Genomic DNA, 23004 nt, shown 5'->3' with positions numbered 1-23004 from the left:
TGTATGTACTGTGTACCTAGCTTTACAGCTCACAACTAACTACACAGCTCATGGTCAGGAATGCTGGATGGAGCTTCCTCCCTTGCTCAGACATAGGGATAGTCTATTATTACCAGACAATGAGTGCTGATTGGAGCCTAGGTTTTGGGCAGGGCAAGAATCACACTGATGCTTAAAATATTTCTGACACTTCCTTTGTGCAACTTCCTTCCCTTCCCTTAAAATATATTGCCTCTTTATTGACTAACAGGAAAAATGAATAAATTGGATAAGTAAAATATTATCCGCTAAAAATGGGTGTGTAAACAGCATTTATGGAGGATAATGCCGAGTCACCGATCCCTTAGGAACTGTTCCAGAACTGTATTTTACTGCACCATGTTAGCAAAATGTTTGAATGAGAATGTCCACCCATTCTGAAAAAAGAAAAAACATATATATATTTGGAGATCCACTGGTGTGATGATAGTTGCATCTTAAAGTTGACAATCAGACCAGGTTTGTAGCTTGTGTGTGTGCTGCATCTATTCATTTTGCACCAGCTTCCTCTTCTCTTTCAGTATAAGCATGGAATGTGCCCACCACTGTAGCTGAGATCTGTGAACGCACAAGGCCGTTTCCTATGACTTCTCTCCCCGTTTTGATCATTTAGGATGAGGGACGGGCCTGCCTACTTGCCCCTGCTCTGCCGCTACCTCCAGGATGCAGGGTCATGACCTCTGGCTTGGCGGGGTCGGTGCACAGGCTGGCGAGTGCAATCTTGGCTTTAAGGGAGCCGCTGCCTTTCAGAGGGAGAGAAAGGAGGCCCTCCCCTTAACATGGTCCATTCAGCCATGTCACAAGGGATGCTGTCTTCTCCAGCACATGCAATAGGCACGGGATCCCTCAATGTCAGACAGCACCTCTTCACTACATCAATACAGCATCACTTGCTCTGAGACCTGTGACACCGCAATCAAGCAAAAGTTGTCCATTTGCAGATTTAACCTCTTACTTTGTATTGGGGGGTTGACACGAAGCATTGGACCTTGAGACGTTGACTGTGCTTAATTATTTTAGTGTTATTTATATGTTTGGTTGATGTCTCCAAACAGGGAATTTACAATGCATAACATTTTACCAATGCAAAATATTATTTATAGCAGAGTAGCAGTAGCAATCAATCCATAAAGGGCTGAGTACAGGCAAAGTTTCCAAATCAATACAAGTAAACGCAAAATAAAGCTACAGTGAGATACTTTAGGGAGTCTGCCATGGTCTTCCATCTTGCAAGTCAGAGGTCTTAGAGAATCTTCGTCATGTTTGGCTGTTATGAGTATGCAGTTCAGACTGATTATTGGTGAGCCCCTGTCGATTGTGTGCTGCTGTATTGAGTGTGAGAGTGTGTACCGGTGTGCAGTGCATGAATGCAAACGCGTCGGCTTGACATCTGCCACGTAAACAAAGGGCCGCTTGTTTCCGCGGTAGACTGCTAACTCTTTCTGACTCGTGAATCAAGCCTGCTCAATGAGCTCTCTTCACGCCATTATCCAGCTGAGCACAAATCCATGTCCGAGAAGCGCTCCAGTCGGGAGTTTAGCTGAACTTATTGACCTGCATTTCTTTCATGTGCCCTCATCAGGTAAATGAGGATGTCCCATCAGAGGCAGTGTTAAAAAGACGCTGAACTGCAACCAAATTATGGGATTTAAAACATATTAAAGGACACTCAGATCCTGCTCTGAATTAAAGACTTCTGTCTTGTCATTAAGTAAAAAAGGCTAAAAACATATTGCTGTTCAGACTTACATAAGGCATACAAAACTAACAAATAATCAAAGTTTATTAATTAATGATGACTTTAGTTATTATAAAATGTGTGTATACACTGTCTTGCTCCAGTCACATCCAAGAAGGCCCAGAGTTCCTGATTGTGACATCATCCACGTTGAGCCCAACCCCCTCATCCATGGAAGTTCAGGGATTGGCTGATGACAATGAAAATAGCCAATGAGTTAAAACAACCTGATTAAAGGATCACCTTTTGACTCATAAAAAATACAGCATGTATGTGGAGAAATATTCAGCATTCTAAATTGAAGAGTACATCCACAAATTTGTATTTTGAAGCTCTGTCTTTTCTCTGAAATTTAACATGTACACATGTAAATCAAACATGTTTTTTAAAGACGTTTTCTACTGTCAACCACAAAAAGCAAGCATTTATGATTTGAAAACAGCCACAAAAAGTGAGTACAGAAATATGTTAAAATCAGTCTGCCTCCACAAAACCAATAAGAAAACTGGAGTGTTTCAGGAAAGGGTATTGACACATCATCAAAAAGAAGCCCTAACAGAGACAGCTTGGGTGACCGAAAAAACAAATGAAAATGCACATTCATTAACTGATTAGGCATACAAAGCATTTATAAATTTGTACTTAAAGGACAAGTGACGTGGTATGTGACAAGCTAAACACGTTCCGTTGTGATCCTAAAAAAAAAGTAGCAAACATAACAATAATGCACAGCTCCAATTAGACAGACGAGTTAAATGGCAATTGTAAGGTAAACAACTGGTAAATTTCTAGAGAGCAGTCCTGGGTTTCGGGCCAAGATGCCATTACCCAAGAGTTTTGTGGAATTCGGTGTTTCTCACTTTGAACACACCCTCGAGGTATTCTCACTGCCCCTGGATTGCTCACCTGGGAGTTTATGTACAACGAAGAAACCACCATACCCATTAGCCACTCTAAATTAATCACTGTTTGTGTAAGGAATAAGGGCGTGGGGGAGAGAGCTTGGTTATAAACAACACCAATAGTGTGCGTGGTGATAGGAAAGGCCAGCGGCTACGCGGCTCCTTGGGAAGGACTGAATCATATCACTGTGAACAATTTGTTCATCTGCACTATCAACATCAATAAAATATCTAACTTCTATCTGAGGGTTCAGGAGATGGTTCACTTCTTTCACTCTAGTCCACAAATATATTTCAACACCTGCTGACAAAAAGTGGCAATAGACTGTACTGACACTGTTCAACAAGAACGTCTTCAAGCAAATGAGGCACATGTAACTGCAACATGTTTAATCATGGAGAGATAAATATCATGAGATGAAAATCAAGTTTTGCGCATTTCTCCCTTTTTTATTAATTGGAATGAATCCTTCTGGTTGCAGCCTGGTAGCCTTCTTGACACATTGCTGAATGGAGAGAGAAAGTAATAAAACAACGCACATTTTAGCTTGAGGCTTCATTTCATCTGACCCAGGAAATTTCTCGTTCTTCATTGTTAAATATATCTTGACCATGTATGCTATTAATAAGTGGAAAACTTAAGCAGTGAGATTTTGGGAACATATGAACATCTGTGGATCTCTCATGACAATCATTGTTTTGTTTTGTTTTATTGATGTGCTATTTTTTTTTCCTGTTTTACAAATATGCTTTTGGTCAGGTAGCACTGGATCAGATGTGGCACAGAATTTTTGCCAGATCAGTCAACATCTGCAGCACAATTCTTGCTCAGGAACAAGGACACAGTACTGCAATACATAATCTCTCTCCTGCTGTGCACTGTCCTTACTGACTATGCTATACAGGAAATTACATCCTCAAGAGTTCATTTCAATTACAACACTAATGTTCTGTGGAGAAATTATGGAAAATTGGAAAGAAATTCTGCAGACCTGAGGAAAAAGTGCCAACATACAATAAATATGTAACGCATTCAAATGTGTAAATTATTGCAGACGTTTTATTTCACATGACTATGTATATATTTATCACAGGCATGTATATAATACCAAATATATTGTGCAATAATATATACACTAGGCTATGTAGGCTATCCTTTATAGATACAATTACACATATGGAAGTGGCTAGAAATAAACATTTTTGACATTTTTAACATCTTGAAATGATCAAAAATCAAATTCCGTTTTCTCCTTTTACGTTATATTTCCCCGTAACTTATTTGTTTTTTGCCTTCATTTCTGTGCACTGAGGCTGTCCATGGCAGAGGCGAATGCAAGCAAGATCTGCACATGTGCGGTGTGTCAGAATTTGTTAATTTCATATCTGATCTACGTAATTTTTCGGGGTAATTAACAGCAGTCTTATTCGTGTATTATGTCCAAGAATTTATTCAATTGTTTTATACATAAATTAAGTCAAAACTAATTAATAGCGCTAATGTAGCCACGGCCCCTGGTGACATGCCCCCAACCCACCGACAAAAAGAAGGTATTGGTCAAATATAGTATTTAAATTGATTAACGATTTAGACTTGCGTATTAAAAGTGCAAATAAAATCAAAAATGGTGATTTTGATTTCTTCTCGATTGAGTGGGAAACACTTAGCCCCCCAGTAATACTCTGACTAGCTGCTTTACACACGTAACTTCTGCCTCCCTGTCACTTCCCAACATCCTTCTCACAAAAACACTCACATTCCAACCTAATGAAGCTACTTTGCCGTCCACACATCCAGCATATCCCTGCGCGCTCACGGCACTCTAATATGCGTTTTCCTTATTTATGACAAAAAATAACTTTAAAAGAAGACAAATTCTGTTAACAAAGTGCGTTGTGTGAAACTGTGATCTCAAAACAGCGATTTTCACGAATGTATGGCCATGATTGCGGTTACTATTTTTTCTTGGCTGCGGCAGAATACATTAACCACATAACTGGTATAAGAGCTGTCTCTTTCGGACGCCATCTTAAGACTCAGTTTCCTGTGCTGGGAAGCCGTCTTCTCACTGCAGCGGCGGCGGCGGAGGGGTGCTTTTCGGATACTGAAGAGGGTGTTTTTACACGTTTCTGTTCTTAAATATCATTCGAAACATTGGTCATACGCCACTGACGGAAAAACGGATATACCGTTTTTGTCTCAGGTAGGTTCTGAAAACCTCAAATTCGTCTATCGGTTGCGGGCTATGTCTCGAAATACCGAAAAGGACCCCTGTTTGGATGTGGAATCGGGGTCTTGGTCAGTATTTCCCCCCACTAAAGACCCGAACTGGATCTTTTTTGGTAGCCATGGAAGGTTTCTACTTCGACGTTGCGGGTTTGAATGTATGTATTGAATTTTGGTTGTTAGGGTTTTCGAGGGTTCTGAGAAATTGGTAAATCTTAGTGTAACCAAGGCACAGAGTTAGCTAGCTAGTCAGCTGGTGTGGCATTCACGTTGGCGATACTGCTGGCTAGCGGCTGCTTGCTAGTTATGCCTCCGGGGCGATTGCTAGAAAACCATTCAGGTTGTCTTATCAACTTCAGGTGAATATCTTAGTAGTTAAGAAGAGGTAAGTGTTGTACATAGACTGACTAGTTAGCCTTTACTGTGTCGAACCGACTTTTAAACTCGCCAGTCCGGCTAACTATTTAGGTTGCTAGCTAACATTTTTGTTCGATAACGAGCTAACGTTAACGAATTTGGCTCTTTAATTTCCCCGCCTGGGTAGCTAACTCTCCGATGAGCGAGCGGTCGGTTCATCACCCGTAGTTAGTTATAGCTATGTGTTATAGCTAGCTACGTCTCATTTCTGTGACGTTAGTTACGTTTCTCCGGGTAAATGTCGTCCGCTAAACTACATTTCAAGTGCAATCTAGCTAGATGGCTAACGGGCGTGCGGCACCGCCTCGTAGCCGAACTCCAACTTTGCACTATGGGGTTTTCTTGTTTGTAAACTAACTTAACCTACAAAGCGTTGGCGGTCAGATCTTAAAAGTGCAAGTTACGTTGGCTAGCAGGTTAGTGCATCTAACTTGGTTAGTCTGACGTGGTATTTCGGCTGGATCGGTTCTTTCCAAACAAAGCCAGGCCCCAGACTCGATAAAATTCCTTAGCTAGCTAGACTAGCTGTTGTATTTGTGAAAGGAAGTTGAGGAGGAGCCTAAGTGAAATATGACTGTTTGGAAACTGAGCTGCGAGATCGAGACTCGGCTGTGTAGGGGTTGGGAGGTGCTGTTGGAAGGCTTTGATCTTTGGTGAAGCTCGACTCTGAATGGTACACGGGCAGCCCTGGAAATACCCTCCAAGCGCTCTGTTCACCCCGTGGCTACATTTCGTCCAATGTCTACCATCGCGCATTGACGCCTTGGCTCTCGATCGTGTCTTGTGAACATAAATATTAGGTATGGCTCTCGTATTGAAGGATGTAACTAGTCACTTTCAAAGAACATGTAGGTGATGCTTGTATCATACACGTTTTCGTATTTTCCCCCACTTGTTGGGAATGGCTTGACCTGTAGTATAACTTAGCAAATCGCAAGGCGTGTGATCAAAGGCAAGAAAAGAACGACGAAGATGCATTTGAAATCTCACGCTACACCAGTTTGAAAGCGCTTATTTTTGATATATGACCAGACATTCAGTACTCTGTTTCAATGTTTCAATGTACCGTGTTTCAATGTAGTCACTCCCAGAAGTAGCTAATAGATAGAGGTACAGATTTGTCTTCTAGTATACCGAAACGCTATTTTCTGGAAGTGTTGGGCAACATTCGCACCTTGGGCTGTTTTATAGGACGTATATCGTTGTTGTTTTAATGGACGCCAGTTATCAAGTTTAAATACTTCAGATGAGGTTACTACTCAAACATGATCGTGGGATCTCAAAGTCGGTACTTGCTTTCTGTTTTACAGGTCTTACACTGTGTATAGCTTAAACCCATAAGAGAGTTCTGGATTTTCAGTGAATTGCAGTTGGTGGAATTTTTCATTAACGTGCATAACAAAGTGTTTTTCCCCCATTGCGTGCCTTTCGTTTATTCGGCCTGAGGAGCTGTGGATTTCTGGCTTGAGCTGCAGTTGCGACGTATGGATTGAAATAAAGTAGGAGCCCATAAAAACTAGAGCCCTTCGCTTACTGTTGGCTCCTCTTTGCTTAGTGTTTGGGAGGGAGGAATGGAGGGGGGGGGGGGGGGTCACTGGCTTCCTTTGAAGATCTACTTACCAAATGACTTCCATATGTATTTGGAGTGCAGCCGGGCGCCTGCAAACATACAGGCTGATGGCAAGTCTGCATTTTCTGATCCCAATCTCCCACACTTGCACTGAGTTCTTTGTGCCCAGACACCACATGCCCTGTGCAGCTGTGCTCTGCATGTGGGGGGTGGGGGGTGGTGGCATTTACCACTGAAATTCACACAAATGTCTAAAAATTGACTCCCAGATCAGTGTGCTCAGTCTGTTTTTACTATTTAATCTACTATGGCTGCGTGTTTTATGCAGGAATGTTTTTCAGTGTTGACTCAAGGATGTTTTCCTCCCAGTGGATTTATAATTTTGTTTCGGGACTATGAATAGGGCTTTCAGCAAGTTGGGTCGGAGTAACTCAAGTCTGCCCACCTGATGTTTGGGTTTAAGCACGGTCGTTTCTACAGTGTTGAAACGTGCTACACAAAGGGTCTACTGTATGACTGCGCTTGGCTTGCATTCAGCAAAGAGAGTGTTTCCATCCTACTACAGTTAACCTGCATTCAGTCAGGTGTTCCCGGGTTTGGTCTCACGGATGTGTTGGGAAGGTCAGGGAGCTCTGATGGAATGAGACAGATCTGTATGCTCATGTCTTTTTTGGAGACACGAGCATGGCCTTATGTTGGCATTTGAAATTTTTAACTTGTTTCCTTTTCAGTTACACGAAAAGGAAACAGTCCACATCTCAGTTTTGTTCTGCAATCTTACATCTCAATTTTTCTAGTTACAAAGACTTCTCTGGCCTTTAAAGGTGGTATGCGGGTAAAACTATTTGGATAATGTGTACATTTCAAATTTGTCTTAATTGCTGTTAATTTATTCCAGTAGATCACTGAATTTGTGTTCTAATACAACTCCGCATGGGCTGCTTCATTTGAACCATAAGTATTTGATGCACCCAGGGGCACATGAGCGGCAGTGTTGTACATTAAATACTCTCTAGCCAGAGAGATGAGGCTGTCCTGGCTCCAGCAGGTTGTGGAAAAGTCATAGTCAACAAATAAAGTGTATGTACATATTTTGAGATGTGAAAAGACGACCAGCTCATAACTACATTAGTGCGGTGGATTAACCTGCAGCTGAGAAACGACATCCCTACGTGACTTGTTCTGCCTTCTGTGCCAGCTAAATTAGACTGCTGGGAGTCTTCAATTTTCTGCCTCTTTGGCCACATACTTACCTTTTGGAATTTGCGACTGTCTTAGTTGACCGAATTTAATGAATACTGAAACTTGCCTGCATGGTTTTGCATGGTCATTCTGTCATGCCAACCCTTCCAAGAATAGTTTTCAGGGGCCACACCAAAAGACCTGTTTTGTCACAAAATTTGGCTTTCATTGCTTCATTACACTTTCACAGATTCTTGCACACATTCATGATCTTGTTCGTATTGCAAACTCAGTTGATCAGGTGCAGTTAAATGTGTTTTGCTGTCAGGTTTGGTAAGAAGCCTTCCTATTGGCATAATCCCTATGTGTTATGGCAGTTGACCTTTCAAAGGTATGCTAGTTTAAAGTTTAGAACATGGGTGTATGCTTCCTCGTGTCAAGTTATTTAGCTAGTGCCCTGGAGTGTATTGCCAGATTATTTTCTGGTCCAGTCATGGTTATGCATAAAATGTTTTACTTAATGACTAAGACATTTGTTTCCTGCTATGCAGGAGTATCTGATTCATTACTTGTACAGTTGAAATGAAATTTTGAAACACCCAATTTCTAAAATATTGCAAGAACCCAAGCAGGAAGGAACAGGCCTACCAAAGCTTTGTTTGAATGGTAGCTCATGAAAATTACAGGTGAGTGTGTCTGTTAGGAGAGGGAGGCTGAGCTTTGGAATTGCTATGAAGAACTTCCCATAAATTCAGGATACGCATAACTATCAATCTGGCAGGCTGTTCCTTTCTGCTGGTGCTTCTGTTTGTCACGGTAGCTGTTTGCAGATTAAATAAACTCTGCTCTTGGAACAACTCAAATTCCTCGTCTTTTATGTCTGCCCAGCATATACTTTCAGCTAAGTATTGGCATCTTTTTAAATTCTCCTTTTCTTTCTGTGGGTGTGGTTATATAGGAAGCAGGAGTGGCTTACAGAAGTTTGCTTTTTCCTTTTTTTGCATATTGCATTTTTGAATGTCTCTCTCTCTCATTGGCTGCTGGTAGTCCCTCACTGTGAGATACTTGCACAGACAATCCTCTCCTCTCATTGGATTTGAAAATGCGATTGGAGGTGTTAAGGAGAGGTGTCATTTCAGCATGTGTTTGCATGTGTCTTGGCAAACTTGCAGTGACCATAATGAGCTGTATAGTGGTAATGTGTGTACTCTGCATAACTATTGGAACTTTTTATAAGACCTAAAGTGTAGATGTCCCAGACACAGACAAGCAGCTTCTATATCATTATAGCTGCTGGAAGGCATTAATGGGGTCCAGGCTTTAGAGGAAAACCTGGTAGAATGAGAACATGTGAAACTCCAACCACAGCTGAAAGTAGTGGAGGGACAACTTTGGCATCGTCTCAAGAGCCAGGCAGATTGACTAGTATTATGTGGCTGTGTCAATCAGTGCATTTCAGCCCATATAGTTGCGGTGTTGAGTGGATCTGTGCAGTTCCAGCTTGTGAACAGGCAGGGTGTGGAGCAGGCAGAGACTGCTGACCGTGCACATTCCTCCGTTGCTGTGTGTGCAGCACACTGTTGTCGGTGTTTCCCCTGCAGTGTGTTAAGACTTCTTTGTGCCGCTGCTCTGGGCTCCGCTTGCGCAGTCCATTTATTCATTTAAACTGTTTGATAAACAGTCAGTAGCACAGATTGGAGTTATTCTTCTCCCCGCTAATGTAATGCTCTGTGTCGCTCCACTCAAAAGTGCCACTGGTAGTGTTGCTGTGGGCACTGGCTGAGTAATGTTGAAACTTGCTGAAAGCGAATGTCAGCGAAACGATGTCTGAGGCAAACCTTACGGCCGCAAGGGTGCGGCCTGTGTGTCAACGGAAGTTCATTGAACTCAGGAAAAGACGGTTCTGAAAATCAGAATTGCAGTGGCTTGAGCAACGGCAAATGTCTGCAAGCAGTAGTTATAATTGCCTCAGACTGCAGTGATTGAAGGTTAGTCCCGCTCGTTTTCGTGTCTTGTAAACGCCTGACCGATGGTCCGGTTTGTTTTAACCCAGTGGCAACTGCCAGTTGTGGCTTCGTTGCGGAGGTCATCTGTCACTTTCCATACACCAGCAGGGCTGCGGAGACACAAATGCACTTCACTTAATGTGGTCTCAACAATTGTTCAGTCACACATTTGCTTCAAAGGGAGCTTCAGTTGGTCTCTTGTCTTCAAGCTCTGTAGCATATGTGAACCACCCTTTGCTTTGTAGTGGAAGAAAGGCAGCTAATGTAAAAGGTGGTTTGCAATGTTACTGCGGCCATGTTAACATCCCTCATCTGTGCATAGCATTCTGGCCCCATGTTGTGATAAACTGAGACTGAGGGCTCCCCTGTATTTGTTCTACAGGAAGGAATATGGATGGATAGGGAGCAGGACAAGAGCATCATTTCTCAGTTGAGCAGTTCCACATATCAGCTGCTGTTGGGGCTGTTGAATGGCATCTCGGTCTGTGTCAAATATGAATGCGGCGTGATTGCATTATCTGATCCTCCGAATTCATAGGTCGGCTGGCGAGGGGCTCAGGGTAAGATGTTTGGTAAAGCCTTGATGAAATTATCCTCTTGATAAGATTGGCCTCAGGATTAAGGAGATTATGGAACGTGCCCCATTTTGCTGGAGGGCAGCTACAAGCCTTTTGATTCCTTCCCACAGCATCTTTTTGCAAATTAAAAAGTGCACTTATATAGCTCCAGTTTGTATCAAGTGTGCTGGGTGTTTACGGTAGATTAGTTGTACAGCAAAGCATAAAACTACCCTTTAGACTCCTCACTTCAAGTTCCTCCCCCAGGAGTGTACACTTGGAAGTGGAAGATGCCAGGCAGTAGAGCTTTGCAGTCTTTTTGTTTGACTATGCAAGCCTTGTCCTTAGTGTAACTTCTGCTGTTTGACTTCCAACACAAGTTGGGGCCCATGCAGAGCAATGTGCCGCCTTTCCCAGAACAATGAGAGAGGGTGGGGGGGTTACCTCCTGACGGCAGTCAACAGGCAGCGTGCCCCATTGTTTTCCGTAACGAGCGCTGTAAATGTACTCATTCACACATAATGGCTCCTGTCAGGGAGCCAATCAGGGCTTCATTCACAGTGAATCACAGCCTTAAGCCGCTCCGCCCCTGGGGAGGTGCCTCGTGAACCCCGCTGGGCCATTAACACTTCCTTCCCCTGAGTGCCCTGCCGGTGACGCAAGCACAGCTGTGCTCCGGCTTTCTGGAGTGAGGTTTGGCCTGGCTGCGTGTTACAGCTCCACGGTATGAGTGTGTTTTATAGATGTTAAATTGCTCTTGTGAAACTCATAACGTGGGAGAGGAGTCTAACTGGGTTAAGCCCCATTATATTTCTCTCAATTTTAAATAAATTATATTACATCTTGCGCACGCGTTCATTCTGTGCCAAGCATATTTAAGTAGTGTGCTTTTTAGCCAGTAATTCAAAAATAGGCACTGTCTACTACTTGTACTGTGTTCTGAATATGGAAGTTACTTTGCATAATGGCATCTGCCAAATGCTTGTCTTTGAATGCTTTTTCCAATGCTAGTTGTTTTTGATGAGGAGGAAGTCTAGTTTACTTTTGAGCTCGCGGGTTCTTTTAATCATATTCATGATATCGTGAGAAGCATAAGTGAAGGAGTTGTGAAATGTATTGCATATGTGGAGCTGGGGTAGTAAAACTCTTTCAAGTGTGAGGGTGACTAATGGTTTAGTTTATGAGAGGTGGGTTTTTGGCTGAGCTGCTGCCTGCCTGCCTCGTACTTGATTGAGTTAATGCCGCTTTTAAGCCTGTCTGCCGTCCGGGTACTCTTGGAAATGGCAGACCTCTCAGGGCGAGGGCCGTGCTCCGTTTCCTGCCTCCGCTTATTGCCCGAGCCATTTGGTGTTGCACTCCAGATGAGCTTGTTGAAGCTTTTGGCAGGGAGGGCACTATTTTTCTTGTCCGCTTTGCTCTGCCCTCCCCCCCTCCATCTTCAAAGGCTTCGGGGCTTACTGACTCAGGAATGGAATAACAGTGTTAACTGAGAGTGCTGCCTGCAACCCTATGGTTTTGCAGATGTGCATGCGTGATTGGATGACTTAACCAAATTGCCTCCCTGGAGGTCTCATTTTGGGTTTTTTTTCTCTCCCTCTCTCTCTCCACAGAATAGGAAGCTGTGCAGCCTGAGGGTTTTGAAAGGAAGATGGCTACCCAGTGTAAGTGATATTTACCTGACTCCGTACAGCTGCTGTGAAACAGGATTTCTTAGGATTGGGTGAAGAATTACCCACCACACAGAGGCAGAATCTGAACTGCCTTTTAAATTAAAAGGCAGTTTTTGCTGATGGTATAAAGTTTAACCGCTCAGTTTTAAGACAGTGGCATCTTACGTTTAATGATGGGCATGTAAGTGCCTTCACATTCATTAACCCCTCTGGTCTGCTGGTAAACCCCTCTGGTCTGGCAGTAAAAATCACCTTAAATTTGATAACCTAAAGCGACAGAATGGTTAATCCCTTATGCCCTCGTCGACAGGTCCATATATAAATGTGTTTGTAAGTGCTCCTGTATCCAGATGAATGTAACAGTAGTTTCCAGCAAAGGTGACTGCCACTGTTCATTCCCACTGGAAGCAGGTAGCAAAGCCTGTTAAATCCACCCCAATTCACACTGACTTGTCGTCCCACAGTGGACAACTAAAAGTGACAGAACTTTTGTTATTCCAGCCAGTGTGTGTACGCATTATCCATGTTTGTGTATTTCTTCCTTCATGTTAGCCAGCCATCTGAATTTTTTTTCAAAACACATTGTTTGTGTTTTCACGGGTACAAACAGAACAGTGCAGAGTAGTTCTTAATGTGTGAACAAGGCCTAGGTGGTCTGTTGCATTCAGTTATGGGATGCTCTACAACGTTTCCTGATAACATAATATTTCATCTCTAATAACGTAACATTATATTACCTAGTAATATAATATTATTTTACCTCTTCGCTAGATGTAACGGCAGTGTTACTCACTTTGCCAAATTACCAGCCTGTTCCTAGAGCTAATCTCCACCTTCATGTTTAAGCGTAATGTTAAACTAGCAGTTTGTCCGGGGATTTTTGCATCTGGTCATTGTACCCTGACGGTTCTGTATGTGTTGAATGCACAGCTGATCTGATGGAGCTCGACATGGCCATGGAGCCTGACCGCAAGGCCGCAGTCAGCCATTGGCAGCAGCCCTACCTGGACTCTGGCATCCACTCCGGGGCCACCACCACAGCGCCCTCCCTGAGCGGCAAGGGCAACCCCGAGGAGGACGACATGGACAACCAGGTCCTGTACGAGTGGGAGCAGGGCTTCTCCCAGTCCTTCACTCAAGACCAGGTGGCAGGTATGTCCCAGCCAGTCTGTGTGCAGCGGGTGCCTGCCTGAGCATGAATTGATGTGAATTTGTCTTTGTAAAAGGGTGAGGGGAGACACCTTTTGTACAATGATTGTCTTTCTCTAGTTTGCAAAGATATTTTTCTTTGAGTAATTCGTAAGTGTTCTGTGAGCGATACTTAAATTGGAAAAACACTTGATTGCTGATTAAATCTAACAATATTTAGGCGTTTCTCTTGGACGGTACTTGAGCACCCTAGCATGTAATCTCATGAGCACTTTGAAATGAGTTCGGATGATGAATGATGAGCGTAGTTGTCCAATCCTCAGACATGGATGGACAGTACGCCATGACCAGGGCCCAGAGGGTGCGGGCGGCCATGTTCCCCGAGACCCTGGACGAGGGCTTGCAGATCCCGTCCACACAGTTCGACGGGGCGCACCCCACCAACGTCCAGCGCCTGGCCGAGCCCTCCCAGATGCTGAAGCACGCCGTGGTCAATCTGATCAACTACCAGGACGACGCCGAGCTGGCCACCCGCGCCATCCCCGAGCTGACCAAACTGCTGAACGACGAGGACCAGGTAGGACCAACGCGCCTCCGCTGGTGTGCTCTTGCGTGTGTTCGGTGTAAGCCCTGCTCTCACTTGTTAACCTTTCCCACCCGCAGGTGGTGGTGAACAAGGCGGCCGTCATGGTCCACCAGCTGTCCAAGAAGGAGGCGTCGCGGCACGCCATCATGCGCTCGCCTCAGATGGTGTCGGCCATCGTGCGCACCATGCAGAACACCAGCGATGTGGAGACCGCCCGCTGCACCGCCGGCACGCTGCACAACCTCTCGCACCACAGAGAGGGCCTGCTCGCCATCTTCAAGTCCGGGGGCATCCCCGCCCTCGTCAAAATGCTGGGGTGAGTGAGGCTCGCCATGCCGCTGGGTCAGGCGGAGGCTGGTGGGGGTCGGCACTCTAGTTGAACATGGACACAAGGGGTCAGAATGGGTCAGAAGGGCCTGGGAGGGGGGGCCCCCCTGATGATGGCACATTGAGGTCTGCAGAAAATGCAGTGTAGCGTTAAGTTGCAGCAGCTGTGTGTGCCTGTTGCAAGGAGCCCAGACAACACCACATTCATTCTTGTCCTCTCAGCAGCTATCTAAAGATTCAGCAGTCTTAAGTCAGTCTGTGTCTAAGCAGCAACTTTTGGTTTTACTTTAGCACCCTGAACTTCCCTTTCCAAGTTTATTCCCACCGAAGCGGTTAACTGCGTAGTTTTCCCCAAACACTGTTTAATTGTTACTACTCATGAGGCTGTTCAGTTGGGGAAATTGTAAATGAGAGGGTCTGCTGTAGGTGTTCTGAGTGCCTGTCTAGTACCTCGAGTGTAAGGCTTTTTTTGTGGTTTGGAGTTGACTGTTAAATTCTTTGGTTTCCTTCAGATCCCCAGTGGACTCAGTGCTGTTCTACGCCATCACAACCCTTCACAACCTGCTGCTGCACCAGGAAGGAGCCAAGATGGCCGTGCGACTGGCTGGCGGCCTGCAGAAGATGGTGGCTTTGCTCAACAAGACCAATGTCAAGTTCCTCGCCATTACAACAGACTGCCTTCAGATCTTGGCTTACGGCAACCAGGAAAGCAAAGTAAGGGATTCGCCCTGAGTGGTTGGATTCTGATAAATCTGTGAAACTCAATTTAGCCTTCCCACAGTTAAACCTTAACAATAAATGCGTATCTGTAATGGATATCCATAAGCTACCTCCTTTATGCTCCAAAACCTGTTGTAAAGAGTTGGAATTAAAATTGGTATGTCTCCTTTGACATTTGTACGATAATACTTGGTGTTTCCTGATTATCCTGACTCTGAAACCCTCTCTCTGCAGCTGATTATCCTGGCTAGCGGAGGTCCCCAGGCTCTGGTCAATATCATGAGAACTTACACATATGAGAAACTGCTGTGGACCACCAGCCGGGTGCTCAAAGTGCTGTCTGTCTGCTCCAGCAACAAGCCTGCCATTGTTGAAGCCGGTATGTTGCCAGGATGGCCTCGGGTCCTTGCTCTAGGCCAGCATTATGTAGAGCTAAACCCAGCCTTAAGGCTTGAGCCAGTTGTTTCATTTGCTTTGCATTTGGGTGACTGACTTGGACCAGTCTAAGGGTGGCCTGTCCAAGTTGTACAAGTTTGACAGAGCAGTTGGCTTAAGATGGTTACAGCTGCATTTGGAACTTTGCAGTGTAGCATAATCCTGATATAATTTGTGAGTTCACACTGTAGTGAGTCTTTGACATAAGAGAGAGATGGCCTCCTTATGTAGTTGTTCCCAAAACTGAACACAGTACTCTCAGCATTGTACAGTCATTTTTATTAATCTTTGATTATATTTTTAACACTCATTGATTGTGTATGATTTCAGGTGGCATGCAGGCCCTCGGACTGCATCTCACAGATCCCAGCCAGCGTCTGGTCCAGAACTGCCTGTGGACCCTGAGGAATCTGTCTGATGCAGCTACTAAGCAGGTAAGTGTACCCCATGCACCGCTCACTCCTCTGGTGTTCCACCCTGCAACTCTCCTATATAAGCTTTCTCTCTGTCTCCTTACCTTTCCATGGAGAAGACGCCTTTAGCTGAAGTAGATGTGATGCAGGTAAAAAGTAGCCTTTTCCCTGCTTACGTGGTGCAAGTATGAAGCCAGCTTTGGCAAAGCGGTGCAAGGCCACTTACCAGCACCTCTGAAGTGATGAAGGAGTTAGTCAACTCAGTTGCTTTTTTTTATAAGGCTGAACTCCAAGGAAGTACTTAAGTGCAATTAAGTAATGATTCAGGATTTGGGGGGGGGGGGATGAAACCTGGAAGCAATTGGAGGTCGTTTTGATCTGAATCTGTTGGAAATACTTGCGTGCCTCTGTAAGAGATGAAATTGAGTGGCCAGATACCGTGGATTGTTGGAAACGTGTCAGCCTGCGTTGTGAACGCAGCTGAGTGCGGGTTGGTGAACATGGCTGCTTCTCTCCTAACGCAACAGGAGGGGATGGAAGGCCTGCTGGGGACCCTGGTGCAGCTGCTGGGCTCCGACGACATCAACGTGGTGACGTGCGCGGCGGGCATCCTGTCCAACCTCACCTGCAACAACTACAAGAACAAGATGATGGTGTGCCAGGTGGGCGGCATCGAGGCGCTGGTGCGGACCGTGCTGCGGGCCGGCGACCGCGAGGACATCACCGAGCCCGCCGTCTGCGCCCTGCGCCACCTCACCAGCAGGCACCAGGACGCCGAGATGGCCCAGAATGCCGTGCGCCTGCACTACGGCCTGCCCGTGGTGGTCAAGCTCCTGCACCCTCCCTCACACTGGCCTCTCATCAAGGTAAGCTGGTCCGATCCAACGCCTTTTGTTGTAGGCTGCCCGATGACCCCAGCACCACACAGGGAAGTGACCACAATACCAAGACTTAATTATTATTTGATGTTACATTAACCGTTTTTGTGCATTGCTGCCTAGTGCTTCAACAGCCAAGTGCCAGTTCTTCAGCAACCTTTTTCACGAAGTTATCGACTCAGCAAATGACTTGATGTTGGGATGACCTTTGAACCACATTTAAGTAGTCAGTGTTGAATGCTTACCGCAACGGATTGTTGCATTATTCTTTGGGTCACACTGCATAAACATCTGAGAGGTGTATATTGCATGTAAGATGAGACCTGTGTGTGTGTGTGTGTGTGTGTGTATGCGTATGCGTATGCGTGTGTGTGTGTGTGTGTGTGTGTGTGTGTGTGTGTGTACGCGTGTGTGTGTGTGTGTGTGTACGCGTGTGTGTACGCATGGGTGGGGCAGCCAACCCGGGGTGCTCATTGAAATTTAGCTCATTGTAATGTCTGGCTCCCCTTCAGGCCACGGTGGGGTTGATCCGCAACCTGGCGCTGTGCCCGGCCAACCACGCCCCTCTGCGGGAGCAGGGCGCCATCCCCAGACTGGTGCAGCTGCTGGTGCGAGCTCACCAGGACACCCAGAGACGCACCTCCATGGGCGGGACACAGCAGCAGTTCGTGGTGAGTCACCCCTCGTTCATGGTGTCGGATTAACGTGTGAAGTCTAAATCGCCTGTGTCCGTGGATGTTAGTGTGGGGGGAAAAATGTGAGCCGAGTTTATTTGCATTTCCGCTATGAATTAAACATCTTAGGCTGGATGGACTGCTTTTTTCTTACTTTCTAGTTAGGTCCAGGGAAACCTGCTATGAATTAAGTCATATCTCTGATCTTCAGTATCCCTGAATGGGGCTTTGAATGGTTCCGGTTACCGTGGCTAGCTCTTCTGTGAGGCGGCCCGTATGGTTATAAGCAGATGCGTTTTTGGGGTGACTGCTTGCCGTGAGGTGAGATTGACTGGAGGTGTTTGCCTGCAGGAGGGAGTCCGCATGGAGGAGATCGTGGAGGGCTGCACCGGAGCGCTGCACATCCTGGCCAGAGACGTGCACAACAGAATCGTCATCAGGGGACTGAACACCATTCCGCTCTTCGTTCAGGTAGGAGGTCGGCCCCAGAGAGAGAGAGAGCTCTCTGCGTTCTTTTCCGTCGTCTGATCCGGCGGAGCTAACGTCCTCCTCTCACCCTCCCCAGCTGCTGTACTCCCCCATTGAGAACATCCAGAGGGTGGCTGCAGGCGTGCTGTGCGAACTGGCCCAGGACAAGGAGGCCGCGGAGGCCATCGAGGCAGAGGGAGCCACCGCCCCCCTCACCGAGCTCCTCCACTCCAGGAACGAGGGAGTGGGTAAGTGCGCCCCCTGCAGGCGAGGAGGGTCGTCAGCGTTTTCTGGAATGGAGCTCTCGCCCTCTGGCGTTAACACAGTGCGTATAACAACCCCTCTCCCCTCCCGCAGCTACGTACGCCGCCGCTGTGCTGTTCCGCATGTCTGAGGACAAGCCCCAGGACTACAAGAAACGCCTGTCTGTCGAGCTGACAAGCTCCCTTTTCAGGACCGAGCCCATGACCTGGAACGAGGTACTTCATAATTCCCCCTCAAAATAACCGAAACATGCAATCTGCCCCAGCAAGTGCGCTCCCGCCTCACGCATGTAAACATACACGATGTAAATCAAAGCTCGAAGTCAGTCTAGGATGCTTATTATTCTTGGCAAGGGCTCCTCACTGGGACCGTGTAAAACCAGATGTTTTCTAAAATGAGACTGACTTGGGACTGAAGTGTGTATGGCAGACCTTTCTCTCTGGCTGCTGATCCCTGCGGTTTGGTGCACAGTTTATTTCTATATTTATATATAAAACTGTGTGTAAGACATCTGACTTTGTGCCGTTGCCCTGCAGACTGGAGACCTCGGCCTGGATATTGGTGCCCAGGGAGAGCCACTCGGTTACCGCCCCGATGGTATGTAACGCACCACATCAAATTCCCTCCCTTCCCCCACAGTATAATCCACCCACTCATTCTACCTCTGTTTTTACTCTGTTTGAATCTGTTCGGATTGATTTTAATACAACCCCCGTAAACGCACGTCCATAAAAGCCTCAGAAAATCACAAAATGTATCTTGAAGTAATAAAAATATTCTAATACATACACGTGCGCAAACACTTCAGTGCAATTGCACATATCAGCAGCCGATGGTCCCTGGTTCGTGCTGCTTTGAAAATGCAATTAAAATGCCTATTGATTTTTATTCAAGACTGCCAGTTAGTACTAGCGGGTGGATCCAGATGTGCTGTTGGCCCTTGTTATTTTTAGACCAGCGCTGTGCATTTGGTTTGACCACACTGACTTGACTCCAAGGCATGTTTATATATCTCTGGCTTGCTAGCATTATTTACAGTTGGCAAACATGAGAATTGCTTGCTGAACAGCTATTTGTTTGGATGTATTCTGCCCTGTTAATTGTTTTGAGCCACCTCATGAGGTGGCTGTTAGGACATGGGACCACTGCCAAGTCGAATTTGTCTGCTAGCTTTGCGTCTCTTGCCCGAAGAGAACGATTCTGTATCTCGGTATTAAATCTGCATGAAGTGGCATGATTTAAATAAACACATTTAATGTGTTTAAATGTCCCGAACTGCAGTGTATTGTGCTGACTCCACAAATGTACCGAGAGTGAAGGAATAATGTGGTTATGTAATATTTGACTGGAATTGAGCAGCATATTAGATTCGCGTAACATGCAGATACGATGCAGCCGTATTTGGACCTCAGTCTTAAGTACCTGCGTGGCAACTCATTATGTGGGCGGTATGTCAAACAAAATGGATGTGTGGCCTTCACCTGGCAGGCTCCCACACCATAATCCACCATCTCAGGAGACTGATAAGCAAGGGCGCCATTGAGCGTGCAGTCTAATGTGCAGACCACAGGACTGAGGCCATGTCCTTTTTTCTGAAAAATGTATGATGCGTACATTAGAGGATGTGACTCGTCCTCTCCCCATGTGCCAACTCTCAAATGTCTGCGCTTCCCCTCCAGATCCTAGCTACCGCTCTTTCCACTCGGGATACGGCCAGGACACCATGGGGATGGACCCTATGATGGACCACGAGATGGCCGGCCATCACCCAGGAGCAGAGTACCCGGTCGATGGCCTGCCTGACCTGGGACACGCCCAGGACCTGATCGACGGGCTGCCCCCGGGCGACAGCAATCAGCTGGCCTGGTTTGACACCGATCTGTAAATAACTACTACTACTTAGGTACGGAACAGTGCAACAGAACCCAGCATTTCTGAATACACGTGTGTTTATCTTGATGAGGTGTGTTGTCTTGCCACTAGTGATCTGTACACATTCCCAGAGCATACAGTGTAATGGATCAGTTTAATTGGGCAAAGAAATGACTGGTAGCATGAAAAAATTCCCACCAAAAGGTTAATGGAGCGGAAAACCGATTTACCCCTGAATCCTTTTTGAAGTAGTCCTTCCATAGGAAAGAGATGCATGGCAAAGGTGTCCCAAACTTGGACTCTTGTATATTTTGTTGGGTTTAGGAATTGTGTCAGTGCTGTAAAATGTGACTCTGTACTGGATAAACTGGGATTTAGGGAGCTCAGTGTCTTAAAGGCCTCTTCAAACAGCAGTATGCTATGTCCTTAGCTGTGACGAATACATTTAAGGGAAGTGTTTGTTTGCTACAATCTTTTCACCACTAAATGCCAAATGGCATGTAAGCATTGTAAAAATGCATGCTAGCCATTGGCTGACGGTGAAGAATCAGATGCACTGTGTGATTGAAGAGAGACGTGAGTGTTTGAGGATTTGTGGTTGAAGTTGAAGCAGCGGTTAAGGTCTGATTTGTATGTCTCTCTCTCTCTCCACAGCTGTATCGTCTGAATGAATCTGCATCGTGATTTGGCCTGTAGAGTTGCTGGAGGTCTTGAGGGGGGTGGGCTAGTATCTCGGAAAGTGCCTGACACACTAACACAAGCTGAGTTTCCTATGGGAACACGTGGAAGTATAACTCTTTTTGTTCTGGTCCTTTTTGGTTGACGAGGAGGTGTACTATGAAGGAATTTTTGGAGCGGATGCGAAAAGGAAGAGTGCTCAAGAGGTGGATCTAAAGATGGAGTTACAAAACCTAGCCTTGCCTGTTTCTTTTTTACACTATTTTTTTATTATTCAGTCTCTGTATGGTACTGATCTAGCTTGCTTTAACTAGCCCTAGTCCTTTTTTCCCTTTTTTTTGCAGTCATTTGTATTCCTTTAAGTCTGTTGTAGTGTTAAGTTATAGTGGTAATGCTCCATCAGTTTCTAAAATTTTATCACGTAATGGTGTAGAACACTAATACTTAATCAGTTGAATTGTATTCTGAATAAAGTGTAACATTGTGTAGCTTTTTATATAAAATCAGAAACGGGGAAATGCATTCTTATTAATGCTTTAATAAGCATAGAAAAATGTTTTCAGTGTCACAATCGTTCCAAAGGGGGAGGTGGGGTGCATTTTGGGTGGGGCGGGCCAGATAGAATTATCATCTTTTTTTATGCTATCGAAGGTAGTTTAATGAAACCAAGTTGTTGTAGCCTGCTGTGCTTATTTTGGAAACATGGTTATGACATGGCTAAACAATAAAATGGACTTTTATTTCAGGTCTCCTGCCTAAATCATTTCGTTGTCGAGCTTGAATGTACTGAGCTATGGCTGGAGGCATTTGTCAGAGCACTGTTGGCACTTGTTTTCAGAATCTGTCATGGAATATGTTCTTTGCCGTTTTACACTGTATATCTTTGTGAAGCACACATCTTCTGTCAGTTTTTCTCAGCCCTGGTCTTGGTGAACCCTGTATCTCATTTTTGATCAGCTCTATTCAAATAGAGATTGATTCAGCTATTACTTCAACACCAATTTAATTGTCATCACTCAATATGTGCTGTTGTGAAAGGTGTGTCTTTTGTATGTGGTGTGTTTGTGAAAGATACACGCATTTCAACTTTCCGGTTTTCGTCCGCTGATCAGGTTTGCCGATTCGTGTTCAGCTTGAGAAATCGGTGACTGTTTATACTTGTTTATGTCCCACAATTAAGTGAATTAGTACTATGTCAGTAATGGCTGTCCAAACATAAGGGCAAGGAGCTGTCGGCAGATTCAATTACGTCTTTGTACAGCCCAATCTGACATAGAACTAAGAACGGTCTGAAGCCCAGAGCTCTATTCAATCAACTGCTCAATGAACCGTAATTGCAGAACAAATGGAACAAATGCCAGCATGTAGTGTGCCCCCAGCAGAAAGGTCGGGGAAATGCTTCAAGCAGACAGTGCTTAAGACTGCTCGCTTGCGCTGTTTTACCTTTAGCTTATTAAAAAGGTGTAAGATCGCAAGTCATTCCTAGATGAGGAGACTTCAGTTAGTCACACAAAGTACATTTCTGTTAACCCAAGCGACTGTGTCAAAATCCTTTTCACACTTTCATTAGAATATTTGAGCATCAAAGAGCAACTTTGCAGTGGGCTCAGGTTTGTGTCAGGAACTAGACTCCAGGATATGTCACCGGATCAGAACGGCAGCGCAAACAGGAGACGTTACTGCCAGAAGACAAGTCACTGCCCATTAAACACCGCAATTGTTCAGCTCTGCTGTCTCTCTTGATTTCCTCTTTCCATCTTTCAAGCATATTATTTAATACCTGTGGTTGGTGTCAGATGGATTTGCATGAAATTAGATGAAACATTCTCATCAGAGACTCTAGATTGGAGTTGGTGTGGAAGAATGTTTATCCCAGAGTGTCATGTTCTCATGTAAGAAATGATGGGCGGGGTTTTTTGGGTGGGGGTAGCTGGTGGTCAGGCAGGTCAACATTTCCCTCACTTCTGTCTCCCAAAAAAGCAACCATGACCTGGAATGTATATTTGAATCAATATCAGGGAAAAGAACAGCATTTTTTCTCGTATATTTGCATTTGTTTTCCCGACAGTTCTCTAAAACATTACTGGGTGACTGTATAGCAGAGTGCCTGCTCGAGCAGAAATGTAGTTGTAAACGCAGCCTCCAAAGCACAAACATAAAATCTCGGCGTGCTGTAGTGGCGGTGATCTACTACCCTTGATTTTGCATTTAGCAACATGAAGGCCATTTTCA

The 23004-nt window shown here is 45.2% G+C and overlaps 1 protein-coding gene across 1 annotated transcript; it reads left to right on the top strand.

Annotated features, from left to right (window-relative positions):
* Positions 1-4732: 4732 nt before the first annotated feature.
* Positions 4733-21520, top strand: LOC118796444 (catenin beta-1-like). The gene is made up of 16 exons (XM_036555304.1): positions 4733-4883; positions 12249-12299; positions 13239-13460; positions 13781-14034; positions 14121-14359; positions 14883-15084; positions 15325-15469; positions 15856-15959; positions 16466-16804; positions 17329-17487; positions 17842-17961; positions 18056-18206; positions 18316-18437; positions 18759-18819; positions 19902-20125; positions 20749-21520. Exons 2-15 carry the CDS (start codon positions 12287-12289, stop codon positions 20105-20107), a joined length of 2337 nt encoding a protein of 778 aa, XP_036411197.1. The 5' UTR covers positions 4733-4883; positions 12249-12286; the 3' UTR covers positions 20108-20125; positions 20749-21520.
* The last annotated feature ends 1484 nt before the right edge of the window (positions 21521-23004 follow it).

This window comes from Megalops cyprinoides, chromosome 21 (genome assembly GCF_013368585.1).
Source record: "Megalops cyprinoides isolate fMegCyp1 chromosome 21, fMegCyp1.pri, whole genome shotgun sequence".
In the NCBI taxonomy this organism is placed as follows: Eukaryota; Metazoa; Chordata; class Actinopteri; order Elopiformes; family Megalopidae; genus Megalops; species Megalops cyprinoides.
This window is presented reverse-complemented; position numbering and strand designations above follow the sequence as displayed.